The 25606-nt window shown below is 37.6% G+C and overlaps 2 protein-coding genes across 4 annotated transcripts in view; one reads left to right on the top strand and one right to left on the bottom strand.

The window, feature by feature from the left end:
• Positions 1-5868: 5868 nt before the first annotated feature.
• Positions 5869-17016, top strand: jtb (jumping translocation breakpoint). Of its 3 annotated transcripts, XM_041808697.1 has the most exons (7): positions 5873-5940; positions 6027-6049; positions 9293-9475; positions 10209-10249; positions 10349-10434; positions 11606-11685; positions 14932-17016. In XM_041808697.1, exons 3-7 carry the CDS (start codon positions 9387-9389, stop codon positions 15086-15088), a joined length of 453 nt encoding a protein of 150 aa, XP_041664631.1. In that variant the 5' UTR covers positions 5873-5940; positions 6027-6049; positions 9293-9386; the 3' UTR covers positions 15089-17016. The 3 variants fall into 3 exon arrangements, with proteins under 3 accessions (XP_041664632.1, XP_041664631.1, XP_041664630.1); XM_041808698.1 differs by lacking the exon at positions 6027-6049 and having other exon boundaries at positions 5869-5940; XM_041808696.1 differs by having other exon boundaries at positions 5874-6049.
• A 358-nt stretch (positions 17017-17374) lies between these two features.
• Positions 17375-25606, bottom strand: part of LOC121523711 (glycosylated lysosomal membrane protein) — a 32976-nt gene continuing 24744 nt past the window's right edge. The window contains exons 4-7 of the mRNA XM_041808695.1: positions 19400-19585; positions 19104-19322; positions 18747-19015; positions 17375-17690 (exon numbers count right to left, since the gene is read on the bottom strand). Of these exons, the coding sequence (XP_041664629.1) occupies positions 17516-17690; positions 18747-19015; positions 19104-19322; positions 19400-19585 (849 nt within the window). The 3' untranslated portion in view covers positions 17375-17515. The remainder of the gene's footprint in view (positions 17691-18746; positions 19016-19103; positions 19323-19399; positions 19586-25606) is intronic.

Genomic DNA, 25606 nt, shown 5'->3' with positions numbered 1-25606 from the left:
ATTTGTGTAAAAAACTCAAACATTTTTAAAACTCTGATAGTGAGATTATCACTCCTGTCTGGCATGGGTCAGTAAAACACAACTGCAGACTTCAGAGAGTTTTTAGTGCATCCTTTGATCAGAATAGTCATGCTGTCTCCCCTTTGTTAAAATTATACATGTTGGATTTTTTAAGGATTTTTCATATTTAAGTCGCATATTTTTAAATGAAATGTGTTTAACAGTTTTTTACTTTTATTGAGGTAAACGTTCCTCTCTCAGTGACTGTCCTACTAAAACGTACAGACATTTGCCACAGTACAGATCTTTACATCCAAACACAGCTGATGAACATATACTATAATTACATCTGCTGACAGCTGTGGCTGTCTGCTGCAAACGGGCGGGAAAAATGGCTACATAATGTCAACCATGAAATGTCTCTGACTCAGCCTTCTTCCTGCCATCGTGGAACAATCAAAAGACAAGCGGCTGTTATTCTACTAACTTCATCTCCTCTGTTCTGAGAAGGGAAGAAGCTGAAAATAATGTTGTGTTCAGGGCTCATCGGTGCAGACTAGAGCTGATGTGCCTGTATCCGCCATAAAAGCCAACCCTCTGTAATAATTTTATTGAGGCTGGAGCAACAAGTTAAACACAAACGACTGATACATCTTCAGACAGATAAGGGCTGTGCTCGTCTACGACATGTTTCTGGGATACAAGATGATTACAATGTATTTATCTGCACACCTGACTGTCAGTCTGACAGCTAAGCTTCACTCTGAGGATGAGCACACCTCTCACCTGGGTTCTTCAAATCCGTTCAGCCTCATTCTTACCTTTCATGTCTTGGTTGGTTTCGTGTGACCGGGCGGAGACTGTAGATGGGACCTGTTCGTGGAGTCTCCAGTGATGTGACAGGTCCATTAGCTTGACTTGCTGCGACTACCTGTCCTGTAGGGTTCACAGCATAAGGCCCGTGAAAGAGTGAATGTCTTCCTCCGTAGAGCGCTGTTGAACACGGTTGGTTGCATTATTTTGGCGAGTGCTTGCATTAATTTGGCCAGCAGGTGCACTTGCCAGGGTATTGAGGACCTCTTCATCACTTAAAAGGGCAGCTACAGGTTGTCGCGCTGCTTCACTCATTGTGGCTCTCACTGCTCACATCCGTGATGAATTTACACCGTATGACAGAAGATGGCGCCAGTGAGCCTATGACGTCATGTTCCATTCAATATACTCACAGTTTCATGGTATATTCTCCAACATCATTTTATATATATATGTATGTATATATTCTCCAACATCATTTTATATATATGTATGTATATATTCTCCAACATCATTTTATATATATATGTATGTATATATTCTCCAACATCATTTTATATATATATATGTATATATTCTCCAACATCATTTTATATATATATGTATGTATATATTCTCCAACATCATTTTATATATATGTATGTATATATTCTCCAACATCATTTTATATATATATGTATGTATATATTCTCCAACATCATTTTATATATATATGTATGTATATATTCTCCAACATCATTTTATATATATATGTATGTATATATTCTCCAACATCATTTTATATATATGTATGTATATATTCTCCAACATCATTTTATATATATATGTATGTATATATTCTCCAACATCATTTTATATATATATATGTATATATTCTCCAACATCATTTTATATATATATGTATGTATATATTCTCCAACATCATTTTATATATATATGTATGTATATATTCTCCAACATCATTTTATAAATATATATATGTATGTATATATTCTCCAACATCATTTTATATATATATGTATGTATATATTCTCCAACATCATTTTATATATATATGTATGTATATATTCTCCAACATCATTTTATATATATATGTATGTATATATTCTCCAACATCATTTTATATATATGTATGTATATATTCTCCAACATCATTTTATAAATATATATATGTATGTATATATTCTCCAACATCATTTTATATATATATGTATGTATATATTCTCCAACATCATTTTATATATATATGTATGTATATATTCTCCAACATCATTTTATATATGTATATAAAAATTCTCCAACATCATTTTATATATATATATGTACGTATATATATGTGTTCTCAACATCATTTTATATATATATGTATGTATATATTCTCCAACATCATTTTATATATATGTACGTATATATATATGTTCTCCAACATCATTTTATATATATGTATGTATATATTCTTCAACATCATTTTATATATATGTATGTTTATATTCTTCAACATCATTTTATATATATATATATGTATATATTCTCCAACATCATTTTATAAATATATATATATATGTATGTATATATTCTCCAACATCATTTTATATATACATGTATGTATATATTCTCCAACATCATTTTATATATATGTATGTATATATGTATATATATATTCTCCAACATCATTTTATATATATATATATATATACATGTATATATTCTCCAACATCATTTTATATATATATGTACGTATATATATATTCTCCAACATCATTTTATATATATATGTATGTATATATTCTTCAACATCATTTTATATATATATGTACGTATATATATATATATATATGTTCTCCAACATCATTTTATATACATATATACATGTATATATTCTCCAACATCATGTTATATATATATGTACGTATATATATATGTTCTCCAACATCATTTTATATATATATGTATGTATATATTCTTCTACATCATTTTATATATATAAATGTATGTATATATTCTTTAACATCAATTTATATATACATGTATGTATATATTCTCCAACATCATTTTATATATATATGTACGTATATATATATATATATATGTTCTCCAACATCATTTTATATATATATATGTATGTATATATTCTTCGACATCATTTTATATATATATATGTATATATTCTTCAACATCATTTTATATATATATATGTATGTATATATTCTCCAACATCATTTTATATATATGTACGTATATATATATATGTTCTCCAACATCATTTTATATATATATGTATGTATATATTCTTCAACATCATTTTATATATATGTATGTATATATTCTTCAACATCATTTTATATATATATGTATGTATATATTCTCCAACAACATTTTATATATATATGTATGTATATATTCTTCAACATCATTTTATATATGTATATAAATACTCTCCAACATCATTTTATATATATATGTATGTATATATTCTCCAACATCATTTTATATATATGTATGTATATATTCTCCAACATCATTTTATATATATATGTATGTATATATTCTCCTACATCATTTTATATATATGTATGTATATATGTATATATATATTCTCCAACATCATTTTATATATATATACATGTATATATTCTCCAACATCATTTTATATATATGTACGTATATATATATGTTCTCCAACATCATTATATATATATATGTATATATATATTCTCCAACATCATTTTATATATATGTATGTATATATTCTCCAACATCATTTTATATATATATGTACGTATATATATATATATGTTCTCCAACATCATTTTATATATAAATATAGATATAGATATAAATATAGCTATAGATATAGATTTAAATATAGATATAAATATAGCTATAGATATAAATGTAGATATAGATATAGATTTAAATATAGATACAGATATAAATATAGCTATAGATATAAATGTAGATATAGATATAAATATAAATGTAGATATAGATATATATAGATATATAGATATAGATATATATAGATATAGATATATATATATATATATAATAGATATAGATATATAGATATAGATGTATATAGATATATAGATATATAGATATAGATATATATAGATATATAGATATAGATATATATATATATGATAGATATAGATATATATAGATATATAGATATATATATATATATATATATATATATATAGATATAGATATCTCTAGATATATAGATAGAGATATATAGATATATATATATATATATATATATATATAGATCATTATATATTCTGTAGATATAGATATATCTTTAAATATAGATATAGATATATATATTTGATATAAATGTAGATATAGATATATTTAAATATAGATATAGATATACATATAAATATAGATATAGATGTAAATATAGATATAAATATAAATATAGATATAAATATAGCTATAGATATAAATGTAGATATAGATATAGATTTAAATATAGATACAGATATAAATATAGCTATAGATATAAATGTAGATATAGATATAAATATAAATGTAGATATAGATATAAATATAGATATAGATATAAATATAGCTATAGATATAGATTTAAATATAGATATAAATATAGCTATAGATATAAATGTAGATATAGATATAGATTTAAATATAGATACAGATATAAATATAGCTATAGATATAAATGTAGATATAGATATAGATTTAAATATAGATATAGATATAAATATAGATATAGATATAAATAAAGATATAGATATAAATGTAGATATAGATATAGATTTAAATTTAGATATAGACATAAATATAGATATAGATATAAATGTAGATATAGATATAGATTTAAATATAGATATAGATATAAATATAGATATAGATATAAATGTAGATATAGATATAGATTTAAATATAGATATAGATATAAATATAGATATAGATATAAATGTAGATATAGATATAGATTTAAATATAGATATAGATATAAATATAGATATAGATGTAAATATAAATATAGATATAGATATATAGATATAGATGTAGATATAAATATAGATATAGATATAAATATAGATATAGATATAGATTTAAATATAGATATAGATATAAATATAGATATAGATATAAATGTAGATATAGATATATAGATTTAAATATAGATATAGATATAAATATAGATATAGATATAAATGTAGATATAGATATAGATTTAAATATAGATATAGATATAAATATAGATATAGATGTAAATATAAATATAGATATAGATATATAGATATAGATGTAGATATAGACATTGATAGATACATTTATATATATTTATAAGTATTCTAAGAAGTTGAAATGCTACAAATAAACATGACGTCATAGTTTTTGTTGTTTTTTTATAGTTTTGTATGTTTGTAATGTTCTAATATTTTATTAAAGAGCACAGGGCAGTGTGATGACGTCATCTCTGACTCATCCTCCACGTCACAGGTTCCAATACAGCAAGCGAGGAGACCGAGAGAAACCGGAAGTCATGTATCTCGCCTTCAAATTAAAGGCTGTGCTGATGTAATGTAACTGACTCACCAAACATATTTCTGAACATTTTTACTCACTACATCAAAAATACAGCTGAATGGATCTTGGATGGAACGAAACGTAGCTCTGGTTAATGAACAGGACAGGAGGAAGCAGACCTGGATCTACAGGTGAACCTGGAGAACAGGCATCAGATCTGACTGACCCAGCAGCTCTTCTAAAGGATGAAATATGATGAATAACAGACCCAGACCGGAGTCTGAGCCTACTGTAATTTATGTTCAATTCTTTACTTCACAACACTGTAGACAACTGACCTTTCGGGGTCAGATCTTATTTCAACATGAACACAAAAATATGTTTTCAGAAACAGAGGATGAATAAAATACAAGGAATTTCATTAACAGACTGATGAAAAGTAAAACTGTTTATTAACTCGGTGTTGAATTTTTGATAACAACAACAAAATCAGTAATAATAATAATAATAATAATACAAATTTGCGTTGATGGTGATTTTATTTTGAAAATCTCTACCGGAAGTGTGTCCCGTGTTGGTTATTCTTGTCGTTGCTGGGCTATCGGTTAGCAGTCAGACTGATCGGTAAGAAATCCCGGTGATCTGATCAGATCCGTTAATAATCGATATCCGGTCACCGTGTCTTCTCTTTGTTCTTTTCCCGCGCTCAGTCAAAGATGGCGGCCGTCTAACGGTGAGTTTTGACTCAGAGAGAAGCTAGCGTTAGCATGTAGCCTTTGTGAGCTCACTAGCCATGAGCTAACCGTTCTATTGTGTGGTTCTCTTTATTCTTCATTTTTAACTCCATGTTTACCTGTAATGACGTCATGTCCAGGTCGTTCAGTCAGCCGTTATAACACAGGTGAAGGTGTAGAGAAGAAAAGATGGTTTCATGATGAGCTGTGGTAGCTTCATGGCTAGCATGCTAACGCCTGAGACCATTGTTATTGATCAGTAGAGAGGGTTATTGATTATTGATCAGGATCTATCAGCTGTAGCCGCCGGTCTCTACCTGAAGAGTCTACTTTTAATAAATCATTTAATCATCTAATCTTCTGGAAATTTCAGATGTCCACGGGTCTGATGTTGGTAGTTCAATGTGTTTGGGAGATTTAAAGATATTTTAAGCTCCCTTTTCACTAGATTTCTTGTGGATTTGTTGGGCCGGTGGTCCTTTTAGATCTGCAGGGATGTCTGGAAATCTCAGGGACTAGTCTGAATGTTGTGGAGGATTTGTGGATATTTGGTGATTGTATTCAGAAACTTTTGGGGGTTGATCAAACAAAGAGGAGAATTTGATTTTGGGAACGTATTTGAAAATGTTTATGAATCTTTCTGGGAATGTTGGGCTTAATTAGCAGTCTGAGGACAGCTGAGGGGTTAGACGGTTCCTGAGACTAAGACGATAAAGCCGGAGTGTAGGACTGTAGGACTGCTGGACTGTAGGACTGCTGGACTGTAGGACTGCTGGACTGTAGGACTGTAGGACTGCTGGACTGCTGGACTGCTGGACTGTAGAACTGTAGGACTGCTGGACTGTAGGACTGTAGGACTGCTGGACTGCTGGACTGTAGGACTGCTGGACTGTAGGACTGCTGGACTGTAGGACTGCTGGACTGCTGGACTGTAGGACTGCTGGACTGTAGGACTGTAGGACTGCTGGACTGTAGGACTGTAGGACTGCTGGACTGTAGGACTGCTGGACTGTAGGACTGCTGGACTGTAGGACTGTAGGACTGCTGGACTGCTGGACTGTAGGACTGTAGGACTGTTGGACTGCTGGACTGCAGGACTACAGGAATGTAGGACTGCTGGACTGCTGTAATGTAGAATTGTTGGACTGCTGGACTGTTGGACTGTAGGACTGTTGGACTGTTGGACTGTAGGACTGCTGGACTGCTGGACTGTTGGACTGTAGGACTGTTGGACTGTTGGACTGCTGGACTGTAGGACTGCTGGACTGCTGGACTGTAGGACTGCTGGACTGTAGGACTGCAGGACTGTAGGACTGCTGGACTGTAGGACTGCTGGACTGTAGGACTGCTGGACTGCTAGACTGTAGGACTGCTAGACTGTAGGACTGTAGGACTGCTGGACTACAGGACTGCTGGACTGTAGGACTGCTGGACTGTAGGACTGTAGGACTGCTGGACTATAGGACTGCTGGACTGTAGGACTGTAGGACTATAGGACTGCTGGACTGCTAGACTGTAGGACTGTAGGACTGTTGGACTGCTGGACTGCAGGACTACAGGACTGTAGGACTGTTGGACTGCTGGACTGTAGGACTGCTGGACTGTAGGACTGCTGGACTGTAGGACTGCTGGACTGTAGGACTGTTGGACTGCTGGACTGTAGGACTGCTGGACTGTAGGACTGCTGGACTGTAGGACTGTAGGACTGCTGGACTGTAGGACTGCTGGACTGCTAGACTGTAGGACTGTAGGACTGCTGGACTGCGGACTGTAGGACTGCTGGACTGCAGGACTGCAGGACTGTAGGACTGTTGGACTGCTGGACTGTAGGACTGTAGGACTGCTGGACTGTAGGACTGCTGGACTGCTGGACTGTTGGACTGCTGGACTGTAGGACTGTAGGATTGTAGGACTGTAGGACTGCTGGACTGTAGGACTGCAGGACTGTAGGACTGTTGGACTGCTGGACTGTAGGACTGCTGGACTGCTGGATTGTAGGACTGCTGGACTGTGGACTGTAGGACTGCTGGACTGCGGACTGTTGGACTGCTGGACTGTAGGACTGTTGGATTGCTGGACTGTAGGACTGTTGTACTGTAGGACTGTAGGACTGTTGGACTGCTGGACTGCTGGACTGTAGGACTGTTGGACTGTTGGACTGCTGTACTGTAGGACTGTTGGACTGCTGGACTGCTGGACTGCAGGACTGTTGGACTGTAGGACTGTAGGACTGTTGGACTGCTGGACTGCTGGACTGTAGGACTGTTGGACTGTTGGACTGCTGGACTGCAGGACTGTTGGACTGTAGGACTGTTGGACTGTAGGACTGCTGGACTGTTGGACTGTTGGACTGCTGTACTGTAGGACTGTTGGACTGTTGGACTGCCTGTTGGACTGTTGGACTGTTGGACTGCTGTACTGTAGGACTGTTGGACTGTTGGACTGCTGGACTGCAGGACTGTTGGACTGTAGGACTGTAGGACTGTTGGACTGTAGGACTGCTGGACTGTTGGACTGTAGGACTGTTGGACTGTAGGACTGTTGGACTGTAGGACTGCTGGACTGTTGGACTGTTGGACTGTTGGACTGTAGGACTGTTGGACTGTTGGACTGTAGGACTGTTGGACTGTAGGACTGCTGGACTGCTGGACTGTTGGACTGTTGGACTGTAGGACTGTTGGACTGTTGGCCTGCTGGACTGTAGGACTGTAGGACTACTGGACTGTAGGACTGCTGGACTGTTGGACTGTTGGACTGTAGGACTGTAGGACTGTTGGACTGCTGGACTGTAGGACTGCTGGACTGTAGGACTGTAGGACTGTAGGACTGTTGGACTGTTGGACTGTAGGACTGCTGGACTGCTGGACTGTTGGACTGTAGGACTGTTGGACTGTTGGACTGCTGGACTGTAGGACTGTAGGACTGCTGGACTGTAGGACTGCTGGACTGTAGGACTGCTGGACTGTTGGCCTGCTGGACTGTAGGACTGTAGGACTGCTGGACTGTAGGACTGCTGGACTGTAGGACTGTAGGACTGCTGGACTGTAGGACTGTAGGACTGCTGGACTGTAGGACTGCTGTACTGTAGGACTGTAGGACCGTAGCAGGAGGTCTGCCTTATCAGTCAAAGTTCTGATGCGTTCATATCAACACCTCTTACTGATTCAAACTTTCTCGGGTGAAAATGTCTGAAACCAGAGTACATTTTGATCCTAAGTCTAACGTAGTCCCTGCTGTTTCAGGTATCCAAAGGCAAACAGGAAGTGTGTTCCAGGACGGACAAGGTTGTGGTCTCTGGTCCTTAAAGTGGCGTGGTCCTGGTGCAGGACACGGCCAATGGAGAGCGACTGTCGGATCCCCGTGGCCTGCTGTCGACCTCGAGTCCTCGTCCTCCACGCCCTGTTTTGGGGTCTTGTGTCCCTCAGGTCAGTCCTGTTCCAGACCATTGAGTTAATAAACCTGGGAGGTACTGGTTAGACTGGAATGATAACTGGGGCACTAGACTGGGCTGTGTCTGAAAGGTAAGGATGGAATATTTTATAGACAGTGAAGGATTAGAGAATGTTGGTGAAGCTGGGGATGTTGGGGTCTTTTCTCTCCAGTAGTAAACCAGTTTACAGGAACTAGAGAGAATCCAGGTTTCCCTGAGAGTCTGGGTCCTTCTCATTTTTATTATCAGATCTATCTTAGATAAAGGGATTAACTCTGAACAGATCAGTGCTGTTAGAGGACATTAACCGTCATAGACCATCAGAGGCGTGGCTTGTTAGCAGATGCCACGCCCCCAAACCAATCACACCGCACCTTTGGGAAAAATAATGGAGGAGGATACACTGGTGTTTCCTTGGTCTGAGATCCTCTAGGAGCCTCCTCTCTCCTCCATCCTCGTCTCCTTCAGGAGCCTTTCAGGAATTCTAAGATCCTCCATCATGGAGAAGGAGGATCTCAGGTCAGTCGAGGAGAGAGGACGCTAGAATGGTTCTGTTCTGTTCTGTTCTGTAATGAGAAGCACCCCATGTGTAGGTAGCTTAGCATTTAGCATGTAGCATTTAGCATGTAGCTGTGATGGTTGAACCAAAGCAAAGCTCAGCCAGAACTGCATGAGGACCAGGACCAGAGCCAGGACCAGGACTGAATAACGTGTGTTCTGTGTTTCAGGGTGTTTGGAGCGGCGCTGCTGAGTGACGAGAAGACCACAGGTACTGTTGAGCAGCAGCAAAGCCCCCTGGGAATGTAAACTGTTTCCTGTTTCAGCTGTACAGTGTTTGACTCTGACCTTTGACCTTGTTCTCCTGCAGCCCCAAAGGCTCAAATTGAACCCTGCTGGATACATGAGGACTTTGTGGTGACTGCAGAATGCTCTCAGTGTAACGCCTTCCAGACGGTACGTTCTCCCAGACCTGGTCCTTGAAGACCTGGACAGTTTACCTAAGAATATCTAAAGACCTGGTCCCTGAAGACCTGGACAGTTTATCTAAGAATATCTAAAGACCTGGTCCCTGAAGACCTGGACAGTTTATCTAAGAATATCTAAAGACCTGGTCCCTGAAGACCTGGACAGTTTATCTAAGAATATCTAAAGACCTGGTCCTTGAAGACCTGGACAGTTTATCTAAGAATATCTAAAGACCTGGTCCCTGAAGACCTGGACAGTTTATCTAAGAATATCTAAAGACCTGGTCCCTGAAGACCTGGACAGTTTATCTAAGAATATCTAAAGACCTGGTCCTTGAAGACCTGGACAGTTTATCTAAGAATATCTAAAGACCTGGTCCCTGAAGACCTGGACAGTTTATCTAAGAATATCTAAAGACCTGGTCCCTGAAGACCTGGACAGTTTATCTAAGAATATCTAAAGACCTGGTCCCTGAAGACCTGGACAGTTTATCTAAGGATATTTAAAGACCTGGTCCCTGAAGACCTGGACAGTTTATCTAAGGATATTTAAAGACCTGGTCCCTGAAGACCTGGACAGTTTATCTAAGAATATCTAAAGACCTGGTCCCTGAAGACCTGGACAGTTTATCTAAGAATATCTAAAGACCTGGTCCCTGAAGACCTGGACAGTTTATCTAAGAATATCTAAAGACCTGGTCCCTGAAGACCTGGACAGTTTATCTAAGAATATCTAAAGACCTGGTCCCTGAAGACCTGGACAGTTTATCTAAGAATATCTAAAGACCTGGTCCCTGAAGACCTGGACAGTTTATCTAAGAATATCTAAAGACCTGGTCCCTGAAGACCTGGACAGTTTATCTAAGAATATCTAAAGACCTGGTCCCTGAAGACCTGGACAGTTTATCTAAGAATATCTAAAGACCTGGTCCCTGAAGACCTGGACAGTTTATCTAAGAATATCTAAAGACCTGGTCCCTGAAGACCTGGACAGTTTATCTAAGAATATCTAAAGACCTGGTCCCTGAAGACCTGGACAGTTTATCTAAGAATATCTTAAGACCTGGTCCTTGAAGACCTGGACAGTTTATCTAAGGATATTTAAAGACCTGGTTCTTGAATGGCTGGTTGCCATGGTAACGTGAGGTTGTCTGTTCCAGAGGTCGTGGTCGGCGTGCGGAGCCACAGGATACGTGGAGAGAGTGAACTGTACTCGCAGCAACAGAGACGAGTATAAAAGGTCAGTCTGTGATTGGACGGTGGCTCTGGACTTTATCTTTGTCTTCAGCTGCTGTTGGATCTTTTAGTTTGAACTTCGTATATAGATGTGTGTGTGTGGGTGTGTGTGTGGGTGGGTGTGTGTGGGTGTGGCTGTGTGTGTGTGTGTGTGGGTGTGGCTGTGTGTGTGTGTGGGTGGGTGTGTGTATACATTCATAAATTAATCAGACCCCCTTCACCAACCTGCCAAGTGGACTTCCTGTTTCTCTCTGAGGAGATCTTCATCTCTCCTCTCCTCCAAGTCCAGATCAGAGGGCTGCAGTGATGGTTCTAGAACTTTGTCCCATCTCCTCCAGCATCTCTGGAGCTCAGTCAGAGGGACCATCAGGTTCTTGGTCTCCTCTCACACTAAGGTCCTTCTCCCCCGATGGTGACCAGCTCTAGAAGAGTCCTGGTTGGTCCAGACTTCTTCATGTGGGAATTCTGGAGGCCACTGTTCTCTTGGAAACCTTCAGAGCAGCAGAAATGTTTCTGAAGCCTTCCCCAGATCTGTTCCTCTGCAGCCCCTCTGACCTTTGACCCTTGGTTTCTGCTCTGACACCATTGTCAGCTGTGAGGCCTTCTATAGAGGGGTGTGGCCTTTAGAATCATGTCCAATCAGGTTAATTAAGCACAGGTGGACTCCAGTCAAGGTGTAGAAACATCTCAGCAAAGATCAGAGACATGGAGGAACCTGAGCTACATCTACAGAGGAACCTGAGCTACATTTACAGAGGAACCTGAGCTACATTTACAGAGGAACCTGAGCTACGTCTACAGAAAGACCTAAACTACGTCTACAGAGGAACCTGAGCTACATTGACAGAGGAAGCTGGGCTACATTTACAGAGGAACCTGAGCTACATTGACAGAGGAAGCTGGGCTACATTTACAGAGGAACCTGAGCTACATTTTAAGAGGAACTTGAGCTACATCTACAGAGGAACCTGAGCTACATCTACAGAGGAACCAGAGCTACATTTTTAGAGGAACCTGAGCTACATCTACAGAGGAACCTGAGCTACATCTACAGAGGAACCTGAGCTACATTTACAGAGTAACCTGAGCTACATCTACAGAGGATCCTGAGCTACATCTACAGAGGAACCTGAGCTACATCTACAGAGGATCCTGAGCTACATTTACTCTGAATCCTGATGTAGGAGTGAGATTTATGTTTTAGAGTGTAGATGAATGAATGAATGAATGATTGTGTCTCAGGCTGTCCTGATGAGTGTTGATGAATGAATGAATGAATGATTGTGTCTCAGGCTGTCCTGATGAGTGTTGATGAATGAATGAATGATTGTGTCTCAGGCTGTCCTGATGAGTGTAGATGAATGAATGAATGGATGATTGTGTCTCAGGCTGTCCTGATGAGTGCAGATGAATGAATGAATGAATGATTGTGTCTCAGGCTGTCCTGATGAGTGCAGATGAATGAATGAATGAATGATTGTGTCTCAGGCTGTCCTGATGAGTGTAGATGAATGAATGAATGAATGATTGTGTCTCAGGCTGTCCTGATGAGTGTAGATGAATGAATGAATGAATGATTGTGTCTCAGGCTGTCCTGATGAGTGCAGATGAATGAATGAATGATTGTGTCTCAGGCTGTCCTGATGAGTGTAGATGAATGAATGAATGATTGTGTCTCAGGCTGTCCTGATGAGTGTAGATGAATGAATGAATGATTGTGTCTCAGGCTGTCCTGATGAGTGTAGATGAATGAATGAATGATTGTGTCTCAGGCTGTCCTGATGAGTGTAGATGAATGAATGAATGATTGTGTCTCAGGCTGTCCTGATGAGTGTAGATGAATGAATGAATGAATGATTGTGTCTCAGGCTGTCCTGATGAGTGTAGATGAATGAATGAATGATTGTGTCTCAGGCTGTCCTGATGAGGGCAGATGAATGAATGAATGATTGTGTCTCAGGCTGTCCTGATGAGTGTAGATGAATGAATGAATGAATGATTGTGTCTCAGGCTGTCCTGATGAGGGCAGATGAATGAATGAATGATTGTGTCTCAGGCTGTCCTGATGAGTGTAGATGAATGAATGAATGAATGATTGTGTCTCAGGCTGTCCTGATGAGTGTAGATGAATGAATGAATGAATGATTGTGTCTCAGGCTGTCCTGATGAGGGCAGATGAATGAATGAATGATTGTGTCTCAGGCTGTCCTGATGAGTGTAGATGAATGAATGAATGAATGATTGTGTCTCAGGCTGTCCTGATGAGGGCAGATGAATGAATGAATGATTGTGTCTCAGGCTGTCCTGATGAGTGTAGATGAATGAATGAATGATTGTGTCTCAGGCTGTCCTGATGAGTGTAGATGAATGAATGAATGATTGTGTCTCAGGCTGTCCTGATGTGTAGATGAATGAATGAATGATTGTGTCTCAGGCTGTCCTGATGTGTAGATGAATGAATGAATGAATGATTGTGTCTCAGGCTGTCCTGATGAGTGTAGATGAATGAATGAATGATTGTGTCTCAGGCTGTCCTGATGTGTAGATGAATGAATGAATGATTGTGTCTCAGGCTGTCCTGATGTGTAGATGAATGAATGAATGATTGTGTCTCAGGCTGTCCTGATGTGTAGATGAATGAATGAATGATTGTGTCTCAGGCTGTCCTGATGAGTGTAGATGAATGAATGAATGATTGTGTCTCAGGCTGTCCTGATGAGTGTAGATGAATGAATGAATGAATGATTGTGTCTCAGGCTGTCCTGATGAGTGTAGATGAATGAATGAATGATTGTGTCTCAGGCTGTCCTGATGTGTAGATGAATGAATGAATGATTGTGTCTCAGGCTGTCCTGATGAGTGTAGATGAATGAATGAATGAATGATTGTGTCTCAGGCTGTCCTGATGAGTGTAGATGAATGAATGATTGTGTCTCAGGCTGTCCTGATGTGTAGATGAATGAATGAATGATTGTGTCTCAGGCTGTCCTGATGAGTGTAGATGAATGAATGAATGATTGTGTCTCAGGCTGTCCTGATGAGTGTAGATGAATGAATGAATGATTGTGTCTCAGGCTGTCCTGATGAGTGTAGATGAATGAATGAATGATTGTGTCTCAGGCTGTCCTGATGAGTGTAGATGAATGAATGAATGATTGTGTCTCAGGCTGTCCTGATGTGTAGATGAATGAATGAATGAATGATCATTTCTAACGTCCATACTTTACTGAGTCTTGTTTTTCTTCCGTAGCTGTCGCTCTGTGGTGATGGAGGAACATCTCTTCTGGAAGTTCGAGGCAGCCATGTTGGCTCTGACGGCGTTGTTTGCCATCCTGGTCGTCGTTCGTCAGCGCTCGCTCGACCGCCTGGCCTCGGAGAAAGTCCGCCGCCAGATCGAGTCCATCTAGGACTCCATGTGGACTCGGCTGGTTTTATCCTGCAGCAGTATTCAAGGATCTGGACTAAAGCTGACCCCCTCTGGGATCAGGACTATTGAGACCAGCAGAGACTACCTTTATTTAAAACAGTCCCAAAGACAGAACCAGAACCTGACCTGTAGACCAGTTTGTGTCAGCAAAAGACTGAACCAATAAACAGGAAGTCATGTTTCAAAATAAAAGCTCTTTGTGTCCTGATGCCTGCAGCTGAACTGGTCTAAACTGGTCTGATCCGGTTCTGTCTGATGATCTAGATCTTCTCTAATGATCCAGCTCTCCAGGGATGAGGTCTTTCTGTAGACCGGACCGGTTAGTGTGTTTGATTTGATGTCAGCAGTCTGAATCTCTAAGAGTCCAGTCAGAGCCGTTGTCCTGAAGACCATCTGGAGTCTAAACCGGACCTAGAAACTCTAAAGGACTTCAGAGACCCAAAATAACAGACTCATCAAGGGACCTCAGTGGGCTCTGGTCTGGCCTCTGGATGGACAGGAAGTCTGGGGTCGGTCTGTCTCTGGATGGACAGGAAGTCTTGGGTCGGTCTGTCTCTGGATGGACAGGAAGTCTGGGGTCGGTCTGTCTCTGGATGGACAGGAAGTCTGGGGTCGGTCTGTCTCTGGATGGACAGGAAGTCTGGGGTCGGTCTGTCCCTGGTCTTAGATGAAGAGAAACTGTAGTGAAGAAGAAAGTTCCAGACGGTTCCATGTTTAGTTCCTTGAGTTCTTTTTCTCTGATCTAAGGTTAGACTCTAAAGGTCACCTGACTTCAGTGTCTCCTCCAATCAGATTCCTTCTTTTTTTCTCTGACCTCCTCCTCTTTAACATCAGAACAGTTTGAGCTCAGTCAGTGGTGAGAGGAGGACTAGGATCCACAGGAACTCTGTAGTCCTGGTCAGCTGATCCAGGACTCTCTAGAGGGACCCTTCTCTTCTGCTGGTGTTCACTATAGACTGTGGGTGCGTTCAAAAAGTCCAAAAAATTACCTCCTAAGTCCTTTCCTATTCACTTTTCCTAAACCCCGACGAGAAACGTCACAGGGTTAAGGAAAGGAGGAGTTAGAGGATAGGAAAGGAGGAGTTAGAGGATAGGAAAGGAGAACTGTGGTGAGTAAGGAATCTGACTGTACTTCTCCTAGGTGGATGTTACGGACGTGACGTGTGTTTTTGTGTAAAAACTACAATTTAACGTCGATGGACTACAAAATTCACAACTTTAATATTTCAAAATAGCAAAACAAATACAGTTTAAAACACTGACTGATCGTTTACTGTTTAAATAAAATGGAAATGAGAAGAAAATAAATGGTGATCATGAGTTGAATGATAAAGTTTTCATGTCTGTAATATTCCTCTGTTCATCCCTACTGCCTTCATTTATCACGTGGATTATACGTTTGACTGGATTTTACGGTTTAAATCGGGGTTAGTAAAGTTATTCTATTTATTCTAGTTATTCTAGTTAATCACTTGTTCTGATGAGCGGTCAACAGGTGCGTCACTTTAAATGAAGTTTACACAAAGCATTGTGGGTCGTCTTTTCATCTCTCCTCTGGTAAAGGATGCTCCAGTGTTTCCTAGGCTAAAGGAGATAATAAAGGAAACAATGAAGCTCCTTTCCTTACCATTTGGAGAATTCCAACAGTCCTTATCATGGCCGACACTTAAATACTTCCGGGTCGTTTCACTCAGTTAGGAACCTTCCTAAGCAAGATGGACTTTTCGAACGCACCCCTGGTCTCAGACATCCAACCAAAACCCTGTCAGACATCTATTAGACTTCTAGATGAGGAACAGGAAGTGCTACGGTGATGACTTCCTGTCTGTCAGCTGATGACCTGTTCTCTGTCTGAGGTTCTCCTGATGGTTCTACTTTATTAAGGATGAATAAACCTGATCTGATCCACCTTCTGTCTCAGTTTCTCCCTTCTCTAAAAACACAAACACCCTCAGAGCATCATGGGAGATCAGGGCCTGTAGTCGTGACGCTTCACACACGGGGACAAAATAGTTGACAAACGCTGTGTTGTGATTGGTTGGTGGCCTGATCCTCTGTTGTGATTGGTTGGTGGCCTGATCCTCTGTCATAACGAGTTGTCGTCTCGTTATCTCTCATGTTTGAAGAACGCCGTAGAAACTTTGGTCTACTTCCTGTTTTTACCTAGATTTATCTACATGAAGATGGCTGGAGCGTTCTGATTGGTCAGAATGATCTTCAGCAGGAACCAATGAGCTGTGAGCACTAACAGGAAGTGACACAGGCGTGTTTAAAATGGATTTAATCAACCTTAAAATCAGACTTAAAATAAACGATGACATCGTTGACCTGTAAAAAAGTGTTAAAACTCTGGATTCTGATTCAGTCTTTGAAAAAGTCTAAATTTCCTTTGGCCACGCCCCCTTCTTTAGTTGATTGGCTCATATGCCAACGTAGAAGGCCCCGCCCTCTTCCTGATGCAGACAAAGACTCCGCCCATCAGAAGGAGGACCAGCGGTGTTCCCAGACCGACTGCCAACACGCTGATGACCAATGGGGAAAAGGAGTCCGAGTGGGGCGGGCCCACGCCAACCAATGCTGTCCTGGAGGAAACAGAGGGAATGACCTTCAAAATAAAATATATGACCACAGTGGAACCCTTCAAAATAAAACAAAATTATGTTCAAGTTTTTAAAAACCAATCAATGTAAACCTAGAAACAAATGAGCTCTTATTGTGAAGGGGTGTGATAACCTTCAAAATAAAAGAATGTGACTACAGCTGATCCCTTAAAAATAAAGAAATGCGCTGTAGCTGAACCTTTCAAAATAAAATCCTCTGACTGCAGTTTAACCCTTCAAAATAAAACTGACACTGTAACTGAACTCTTCAAAATAAAATCCTCTGACTGCAGTTTAACCCTTCAAAATAAAATCCTCTGACTGCAGTTCAACCCTTCAAAATAAAATCCTCTGACTGCAGCTCAACCCTTCAAAATAAAAACCTTATGACTGCAGCTGAACCTTTCAAAATAAAACACGTCAGTGCAGCTGATCCCTTCAAAATTAAACAAAACCCTTATCAAGTTTTTAGCAGACACACCAACACCCTCCTATAAACTCAGTGGGAAGTTGTTCCTTCAAAATAAAATAGTGTGACTGCAGGTTATCTCTCCAGAATAAAACGATGTCACTACAGCTGAAACCTTCAAAATAAAACCAAGAACCATTGTTAATAGAGTTCTGCTCTATCAGAAACTAAAGAAAAGCTTTTATTGTGAAGGTGTTCCTTCAAAATAAAACTGAACTCTTCAAAATAAAATCCTCTGACTGCAGTTGATCCCTTCAAAATAAAATCCTCTGCAGTTTAACCCTTCAAAATAAAATCCTCTGACTGCTGCTTAACCCTTCAAAATAAAAATCTTATAACTGCAGCTGAACCTTTCAAAATAAAACACATCAGTGCAGCTGATCCCTTCAAAATTAAACAAAACCCTTATCAAGTTTGTAGCAGAATCTCCAACACCCTTCTATAAACCCAGTGGGAAGTTGTTCCTTCAAAATAAAATAGTGTGACTGCAGGTTATCTCTCCAGAACAAAACGATGTCACTACAGCTGAGACCTTCAAAATAAAACCAAAAACCATTAAGAGAACCCACCAGCGGAGGAAGCGGGTGCTGTTGTAGAACGGTTCTCCAGCGATGCCGAAGCTCACATTTAGTCCAAAACTCTGTGGTTCTCTGAAGAACGCTCGGACCAACCCTGACAATGCCGCTGTCTCCTCGCCACTGTGGCGCCGAGGCTCCGAGTGTCGGCACGGCGTGGCATCCTCCAGAGCTGGGTCAAGACGACGGTACGCCACCGGCTTCCAAAGAACGAAACCAAGAACGTCACAGGAACCATTCTCCACCGCCACCCAGTGGGACACCTGGAGGTCAGAGGTCAGGGCAAGATCTGACTCTTGAAACCAAAGAAGAAGAAGAAGAAGAAGAAGAAGAAACAAGAAGTATTCTGACCTTGAATATTGACGGCGTGAACTCGTCATCGATTGACCTCTGAACTTCCACTCTGCTCAGAGGATAAGCTCCGCCCACTGCCTCCATCTCCAACATGAACCTGGAATGCCCCCCTCGTGGCAGCACGCCATCTAACCACACCCCTATCTGGGAGGAATTAGCCGTGTGGAAGAGGCGGGGCCATGTCTCAACACGCCCCTCTGACTCAAACACTGACAGCTGGACCAACAGAGACAGGAAGTGATGTCAGAAAGGTAATTAAAGAACAGAGTGATCTGATTGGACAGAGCACTAACTTGAAGGCAGAGTTGGCCGCTGCCAAAGGTCACAGTGGCGCTGCAGAGCAGAGCGCTGACTCCTGACGGGTGAGACGCCACGCCTGAGAGGTTGAAATGAGACCACAGGAAGTCTTGGAGGTTGTAGGGCGGGAAAAGGTCAGAGGTCACATCAGCCGTGTCGTTGACGTCATTGTACTCCAACAACTAAAAAAATGAATAAATATGGAGGACCAATCAGGACGCAGCGACTAAAAAAAAGCTAACAACTATAAAAATTATCAGATTAGTAATAAAAACACAGTTCTAGCATAAGAGAATGCTGTGTAACATAAAAGAATGCTGTGTAACATAAAAGAATGCTGTGTAACATAAAAGAATGCTGTGTAACATAAAGAATGCTGTGTAACATAAAAGAATGCTGTGTAACATAAAGAATGCTGTGTAACATAAAAGAATGCTGTGTAACATAAAGAATGCTGTGTAACATAAAAGAATGCTGTGTAACATAAAAGAATGCTGTGTAACATAAAGAATGCTGTGTAACATAAAGAATGCTGTGTAACATAAAGAATGCTGTGTAACATAAAGAATGCTGTGTAACATAAAAGAATGCTGTGTAACATAAAAGAATGCTGTGTAACATAAAGAATGCTGTGTAACATAAAGAATGCTGTGTAACATAAAGAATGCTGTGTAACATAAAAGAATGCTGTGTAACATAAAGAATGCTGTGTATCATAAAGAATGCTGTGTAACATAAAGAATGCTGTGTAACATAAAAGAATGCTGTGTAACATAAAGAATGCTGTGTAACATAAAGAATGCTGTGTATCATAAAGAATGCTGTGTATCATAAAGAATGCTGTGTATCATAAAGAATGCTGTGTAACATAAAGAATGCTGTGTAACATAAAAGAATGCTGTGTAACATAAAGAATGCTGTGTAACATAAAAGAATGCTGTGTATCATAAAGAATGCTGTGTAACATAAAAGAATGCTGTGTATCATAAAGAATGCTGTGTAACATAAAGAATGCTGTGTAACATAAAAGAATGCTGTGTAACATAAAGAATGCTGTGTAACATAAAGAATGCTGTGTATCATAAAGAATGCTGTGTAACATAAAGAATGCTGTGTAACATAAAGAATGCTGTGTAACATAAAGAATGCTGTGTAACATAAAAGAATGCTGTGTAACATAAAAGAATGCTGTGTAACATAAAGAATGCTGTGTAACATAAAGAATGCTGTGTAACATAAAGAATGCTGTGTATCATAAAGAATGCTGTGTAACATAAAGAATGCTGTGTAACATAAAGAATGCTGTGTAACATAAAAGAATGCTGTGTAACATAAAGAATGCTGTGTAACATAAAGAATGCTGTGTATCATAAAGAATGCTGTGTAACATAAAGAATGCTGTGTATCATAAAGAATGCTGTGTAACATAAAGAATGCTGTGTAACATAAAAGAATGCTGTGTAACATAAAGAATGCTGTGTAACATAAAAGAATGCTGTGTATCATAAAGAATGCTGTGTATCATAAAGAATGCTGTGTAACATAAAAGAATGCTGTGTAACATAAAGAATGCTGTGTAACATAAAAGAATGCTGTGTAACATAAAGAATGCTGTGTATCATAAAGAATGCTGTGTAACATAAAGAATGCTGTGTAACATAAAAGAATGCTGTGTAACATAAAGAATGCTGTGTAACATAAAGAATGCTGTGTAACATAAAGAATGCTGTGTAACATAAAGAATGCTGTGTAACATAAAGAATGCTGTGTAACATAAAGAATGCTGTGTATCATAAAGAATGCTGTGTAACATAAAGAATGCTGTGTAACATAAAGAATGCTGTGTAACATAAAAGAATGCTGTGTAACATAAAGAATGCTGTGTAACATAAAGAATGCTGTGTAACATAAAGAATGCTGTGTAACATAAAGAATGCTGTGTAACATAAAGAATGCTGTGTAACATAAAAGAATGCTGTGTAACATAAAAGAATGCTGTGTAACATAAAGAATGCTGTGTAACATAAAGAATGCTGTGTGACTTAAAAGAATGCTTTGTAACATAAAAGAATGCTGTGTAACATAAAGAATGCTGTGTAACATAAAGAATGCTGTGTAACATAAAGAATGCTGTGTAACATAAAGAATGCTGTGCATCATAAAGAATGCTGTGTAACATAAAAGAATGCTGTGTAACATAAAGAATGCTGTGTATCATAAAGAATGCTGTGTAACATAAAAGAATGCTGTGTAACATAAAAGAATGCTGTGTAACATAAAGAATGCTGTGTAACATAAAGAATGCTGTGTATCATAAAGAATGCTGTGTAACATAAAGAATGCTGTGTAACATAAAGAATGCTGTGTAACATAAAGAATGCTGTGTAACATAAAGAATGCTGTGTAACATAAAAGAATGCTGTGTATCATAAAGAATGCTGTGTAACATAAAGAATGCTGTGTAACCTAAAGAATGCTGTGTAACATAAAAGAATGCTGTGTAACATAAAAGAATGCTGTGTAACATAAAGAATGCTGTGTAACATAAAGAATGCTGTGTAACATAAAGAATGCTGTGTAACATAAAAGAATGCTGTGTAACATAAAGAATGCTGTGTAACATAAAGAATGCTGTGTAACATAAAGAATGCTGTGTAACATAAAAGAATGCTGTGTAACATAAAGAATGCTGTGTAACATAAAGAATGCTGTGTATCATAAAGAATGCTGTGTAACATAAAGAATGCTGTGTAACATAAAGAATGCTGTGTAACATAAAGAATGCTGTGTAACATAAAGAATGCTGTGTAACATAAAGAATGCTGTGTAACATAAAGAATGCTGTGTAACATAAAGAATGCTGTGTAACATAAAGAATGCTGTGTAACATAAAAGAATGCTGTGTAACATAAAGAATGCTGTGTAACATAAAAGAATGCTGTGTAACATAAAGAATGCTGTGTAACATAAAAGAATGCTGTGTGACTTAAAAGAATGCTTTGTAACATAAAAGAATGCTGTGTAACATAAAGAATGCTGTGTAACATAAAGAATGCTGTGTAACATAAAAGAATGCTGTGTAACATAAAGAATGCTGTGTATCATAAAGAATGCTGTGTAACATAAAAGAATGCTGTGTAACATAAAAGAATGCTGTGTAACATAAAAGAATGCTGTGTAACATAAAGAATGCTGTGTATCATAAAAGAATGCTGTGTATCATAAAGAATGCTGTGTAACATAAAAGAATGCTGTGTAACATAAAGAATGCTGTGTAACATAAAAGAATGCTGTGTAACATAAAGAATGCTGTGTAACATAAAGAATGCTGTGTAACATAAAGAATGCTGTGTAACATAAAGAATGCTGTGTAACATAAAGAATGCTGTGTAACATAAAGAATGCTGTGTAACATAAAGAATGCTGTGTAACATAAAGAATGCTGTGTAACATAAAAGAATGCTGTGTAACATAAAAGAATGCTGTGTAACATAAAGAATGCTGTGTAACATAAAAGAATGCTGTGTAACCTAAAGAATGCTGTGTAACCTAAAGAATGCTGTGTAACCTAAAGAATGCTGTGTAACCTTAAAGAATGCTGTGCATCATAAAGAATGCTTTGTAACATAAAAGAATGCTGTGTAACATAAAGAATGCTGTGCATCATAAAGAATGCTGTGTAACATAAAAGAATGCTGTGTAACATAAAGAATGCTGTGTATCATAAAGAATGCTGTGTAACATAAAAGAATGCTGTGTAACATAAAGAATGCTGTGTAACATAAAGAATGCTGTGTATCATAAAGAATGCTGTGTAACATAAAGAATGCTGTGTAACATAAAAGAATGCTGTGTAACATAAAGAATGCTGTGTAACATAAAAGAATGCTGTGTAACATAAAGAATGCTGTGTAACATAAAGAATGCTGTGTAACATAAAGAATGCTGTGTAACATAAAAGAATGCTGTGTAACATAAAGAATGCTGTGTAACCTTAAAGAATGCTGTGTAACATAAAGAATGCTGTGTAACCTAAAGAATGCTGTGTAACATAAAAGAATGCTGTGTAACATAAAAGAATGCTGTGTAACATAAAAGAATGCTGTGTAACATAAAAGAATGCTTTGTAACATAAAAGAATGCTGTGTAACATAAAGAATGCTGTGTAACATAAAGAATGCTGTGTGACTTAAAAGAATGCTTTGTAACATAAAAGAATGCTGTGTATCATAAAGAATGCTGTGTAACATAAAAGAATGCTGTGTAACATAAAAGAATGCTTTGTAACATAAAAGAATGCTGTGTAACATAAAAAATGCTGTGTATCATAAAGAATGCTGTGTAACATAAAAGAATGCTGTGTAACATAAAAGAATGCTGTGTAACATAAAGAATGCTGTGTAACATAAAGAATGCTGTGTAACATAAAGAATGCTGTGTAACATAAAGAATGCTGTGTAACATAAAAGAATGCTGTGTAACATAAAAGAATGCTGTGTAACATAAAAAATGCTGTGTATCATAAAGAATGCTGTGTAACATAAAAGAATGCTTTGTAACATAAAAGAATGCTGTGTAACATAAAAAATGCTGTGTATCATAAAGAATGCTGTGTAACATAAAAGAATGCTGTGTAACATAAAGAATGCTGTGTAACATAAAAGAATGCTGTGTAACATAAAAGAATGCTGTGTAACATAAAAGAATGCTGTGTAACATAAAAGAATGCTGTGTAACATAAAGAATGCTGTGTATCATAAAGAATGCTGTGTAACATAAAAGAATGCTGTGTAACCTAAAGAATGCTGTGTGACTTAAAAGAATGCTGTGTAACATAAAGAATGCTGTGTAACATAAAAGAATGCTGTGTAACATAAAGAATGCTGTGTAACCTTAAAGAATGCTGTGTAACATAAAGAATGCTGTGTAACATAAAAGAATGCTGTGTAACATAAAGAATGCTGTGTAACCTTAAAGAATGCTGTGTAACATAAAGAATGCTGTGTAACATAAAAGAATGCTGTGTAACCTAAAGAATGCTGTGTAACCTTAAAGAATGCTGTGTAACATAAAGAATGCTGTGTAACCTTAAAGAATGCTGTGTAACATAAAAGAATGCTGTGTAACATAAAAGAATGCTGTGTAACATAAAAAATGCTGTGTATCATAAAGAATGCTGTGTAACATAAAAGAATGCTGTGTAACATAAAAGAATGCTGTGTAACATAAAAGAATGCTGTGTAACATAAAAGAATGCTGTGTAACATAAAAGAATGCTGTGTAACATAAAAGAATGCTGTGTAACATAAAAAATGCTGTGTATCATAAAGAATGCTGTGTAACATAAAAGAATGCTGTGTAACATAAAAGAATGCTGTGTAACATAAAAGAATGCTGTGTAACATAAAAGAATGCTTTGTAACATAAAAGAATGCTGTGTAACATAAAAAATGCTGTGTATCATAAAGAATGCTGTGTAACATAAAAGAATGCTTTGTAACATAAAAGAATGCTGTGTAACATAAAAAATGCTGTGTATCATAAAGAATGCTGTGTAACATAAAAGAATGCTGTGTAACATAAAAGAATGCTGTGTAACATAAAAGAATGCTGTGTAACATAAAAGAATGCTTTGTAACATAAAAGAATGCTGTGTAACATAAAGAATGCTGTGTATCATAAAGAATGCTGTGTAACATAAAAGAATGCTGTGTAACCTAAAGAATGCTGTGTGACTTAAAAGAATGCTGTGTAACATAAAGAATGCTGTGTAACATAAAAGAATGCTGTGTAACATAAAGAATGCTGTGTAACATAAAGAATGCTGTGTAAACTTAAAGAATGCTGTGTAACATAAAAGAATGCTGTGTAACATAAAGAATGCTGTGTAAACTTAAAGAATGCTGTGTAACATAAAGAATGCTGTGTAACATAAAGAATGCTGTGTAACATAAAGAATGCTGTGTAAACTTAAAGAATGCTGTGTAACATAAAAGAATGCTGTGTAACATAAAGAATGCTGTGTAAACTTAAAGAATGCTGTGTAACATAAAAGAATGCTGTGTAACATAAAAGAATGCTTTGTAACATAAAAGAATGCTGTGTAACATAAAGAATGCTGTGTAACATAAAAGAATGCTGTGTAACCTAAAGAATGCTGTGTAACCTTAAAGAATGCTGTGTAACATAAAGAATGCTGTGTA

The sequence above is a fragment of the Cheilinus undulatus genome, linkage group 16 (assembly GCF_018320785.1).
Source record: "Cheilinus undulatus linkage group 16, ASM1832078v1, whole genome shotgun sequence".
Taxonomy (NCBI): domain Eukaryota; kingdom Metazoa; phylum Chordata; class Actinopteri; order Labriformes; family Labridae; genus Cheilinus; species Cheilinus undulatus.
The sequence above is the reverse complement of the archived record's forward strand: the minus strand, read 5'-3'. Positions and strand labels throughout refer to the sequence as shown.